The sequence below is a fragment of the Callithrix jacchus genome, chromosome 8, assembly GCF_049354715.1.
Source record: "Callithrix jacchus isolate 240 chromosome 8, calJac240_pri, whole genome shotgun sequence".
Taxonomy (NCBI): Eukaryota; Metazoa; Chordata; class Mammalia; order Primates; family Cebidae; genus Callithrix; species Callithrix jacchus.
This window is the reverse complement of record NC_133509.1, coordinates 141,225,045-141,228,243: the sequence shown is the minus strand read 5'-3', so window position 1 is coordinate 141,228,243 and position 3,199 is coordinate 141,225,045. Positions and strand designations below refer to the sequence as shown.

At 44.2% G+C, this 3,199-nt stretch overlaps 1 gene segment (V, D, J or C); it reads left to right on the top strand.

Annotated features, from left to right (window-relative positions):
• The first annotated feature begins 540 nt into the window (after window positions 1-540).
• Window positions 541-1,053, top strand: LOC144577501 (immunoglobulin heavy variable 5-51-like). The segment is given in 2 exon segments: window positions 541-647; window positions 737-1,053. Coding segments are annotated over 2 exon segments (366 nt in total).
• Window positions 1,054-3,199: the final 2,146 nt, after the last annotated feature.

The following is a 3,199-nucleotide window of genomic DNA, read 5'->3' as shown; positions in this document are numbered from 1 at the left end:
AATCTAGAAGACAAAATGACCAGGAAAGATGTGTGATTTTGCGTGGGTGAAGGTCTGACAAGTTAATCAAGCTGAGGACTGTTGAGGGCCTGGGGTGGTCCTGCCCTTACTGTGTGCCCAGGCCAGAGTCACAGTCATTAGAAATTGCCAGGGAATAGAGTAGTTTTTCGTTGTACTTGTTATCAGGCATATGTGCATTTGAATTTTCTCTTCATGGCCTCCTCTGGTTCTATTTCTAATTTTTAAATACGCATAATTTCATCTAGATTTGCCAGTTTCTCAGCGTCATAGAGAAGGGTTGAAAAGGGCGGCCCTGGTATGGCTCTCTCTGAAGCACGGACAGAGTGGAAGGGGCACGAGGATGGTGTAAGGAATTATTCAGACCTTGTTCTGCCTCTCCCAGGAGGCACAGCTGGCCTTTTGTCTGCAATTGCGTTTCTGGGTTATAAACCCTGTAGACTCATCCCTTCAGGCCAAGGTGTCGACTATGCAAATTCAAGTGGGGGCTCCCCACTTAAACCCAGGGCTCCCCTCCACAGTGTGTCTCCCTCACCGCCCAGCTGGGATCTCAGGGCTTCCTTTCCTGTCTTCCTCCAGGATGGGGTCAACCACCATCCTCGCCCTCCTCCTCCTGGCTGTTCTCCAAGGTCAGTCCTGCCCAGGGTTTGAGATCATGGAGAAGAAGGGTTTGAGGGCACAGGGAGTCCCTGATTCAAATGTTCTGTCTCCCACACAGGTGTCTGTGCCGAGGTGCAGCTGGTGCAGTCTGGAGCAGAGGTGAAAAGGCCCGGGGAGTCGCTGAAGATCTCCTGTAGGGCTTCTGGATACAGCTTTAACAGCTACTGGATCAGCTGGGTGCGACAGATGCCCGGGAAAGGCCTGGAGTGGATGGGGAGGATCTATCCTGGTGACTCTGATACCAGATACAGCCCGTCCTTCCAAGGCCACGTCACCATCTCAGCCGACAAGTCCAGCAACACCGCCCACCTGCAGTGGAGCAGCCTGAAGGCCTCGGACGCTGCCATGTATTACTGTGCGAGAGACACAGTGTGAGAAACCAGCACTGGGCCCATCTAAAACCCTCCACAGAGCAGGTGCAGGGTGAGCTGCCAGAGACGCCCTCCCCAGGGCCCTCTCCATTCCCCCCAGGGAGGAATCGCTGGCTGTTTGTGTCCTCAGGAGCGAGAACCAGAGAACAGCATGGGAGGATTCCCAGCCCCTAAGGCAACTAGATGGGGAACCTCTCCTGGGAGTGGATTCTCTGAGGGGCTCATACTATGTGTTCTAGAAGGTTGTTCATGGCTTATATTACATGGTTAACATCAAAAGCCTGCCTAATAGGCAGTTGTCAGGTATGACAGTCTTTTAATTAGTGAAGATTTTACAGTTAACCATTGCTGGCTTGCTCTTCTCCCTCCTGTCCTCCCTCCTGTCCTCTCTCACGCCCTCGTTTTATTTCCTGCTCAATTTTCCAGAATCGTTTAATCCCTTTGTGAACTATTAGTAGGTCCTCTTGTTTGGTTGTTTTTGTTGTCGTTTCCTCTCAATAATGTGTAATGAACAGTTCATTTTGTGCCATTTCAAGTTTTTGGGTATAATAAAGACTTCTTTCATGAAAATTTGATAAATTAAAATAAATAGATAAAATTTTTAAAACATACAACCTATCAAAACTAAACCATTAAGAAATAAAAAATCTGGGCTGGGTGTGGTGGCTTAAGCCTGTAATCCCAGCACTTTGAGAGGGAGACAGGTGGATCACCTGAGGTCAGGAGTTTGAGATCAGCCTGGCCAGTGCAGCGAAACTCTGCCTTTACTAAAAATACAGAAATGAGGTGGACATGGTGGCGCTCACCTGTAATCCCAGCTACATGGGAGACTGAGGAATGAGAATCACTTGACCCAGGACGCGGAGGTTGCAACGAACTGGGATCACACCACTGCACTCCAGCCTGTGAGTGAGACTCTGTCTCAAAAAAAAAGAGTGAACAGACCAATGAGTAAAGAGATTGAGTCACTGATTTTTAAACATCTCAAAGCAAAGGAAAAATCAAGAACTTGATGATTTCACTACTGAATTTTATCAAATGTTTAAAAAAATCTAGGATCTCCATTCAAATTTCCAAAAAAATAAAGAGGAAATAATACACCTAAACTTATTTTGGAAGGCTCTATGTCCAAAGCAGGGAAAAGACACTACCAGTAAATAAAACTACAGATGAATATCCGTGATTCACAGAGTTTCAAAACCTCTCAAAGTGATGAGGAATAAAATTCAACAGCACATTAAAACGTGATTCACCACGATCAGGTGTGGTTACTTCCACCATGCAATGAAGGTTCAGCCTGCACAACCCAGTGTGATGGATCAAATTAAAACACTGAAGGACTAAAGCTGGATGTTCACGTCGATAGATGCAGAAAGAGCCTCTGACAAAATTCACCAGTCTCATTATAAAAGTCTGAACAAGTTATGCATAAAAGGTATATATATGCATATATACAATAGAGGCCACATATAACAAGCCCACATCTAACATGACACTCAACGATGAAAATTTTATTTCCTCTAGGACTACAAAGTAGAGAAGATGCTCACAATCTTATTTTATTTTATTTATGTATTTATTTTATTTTATGTATTTTATTATCTGTCAATTAAAACTAATAAAATTAATTATAAGTAAACAACTTTAATTATAGACAAGAAATGAATGATAGGAAGGAACAAATAAACATGTTAAATGTCAGGTAAACCTCAACATTTATCTACCTGAACTTTGTCTCCATATTTCTCAGTAAATGCAGCAAAATCACACAGGATCTCAGGGCAGGAAGTGAATTCTCCAAACCACACTAGGCCCATTTAGCTCCGTCCTAGAATTGATCAAGAGCAATCGAGGCCAGCTGTGAGGAGCATAGTGCCACATACTGGGACTCACTCATGACAGACATGAGCCCTTAGACACCCCACGTAGCCCCTCCATGTGTGGGTTCACTTTTACATCTGTAAATGAAGAAACCGCTGACTCCTAAATAACACCATTTGTACACATAAGTAAACATAATTAAAAATGTGATAGTTGTTACATGTTTATCAGAACAATTTCACAATAAGCACATTTTCCCAAATACAATCACTGTCATCTAAATCCCCCAGGACAGTCTCATCTGCTCTGGGCACAGCCCTCTCCTCAGG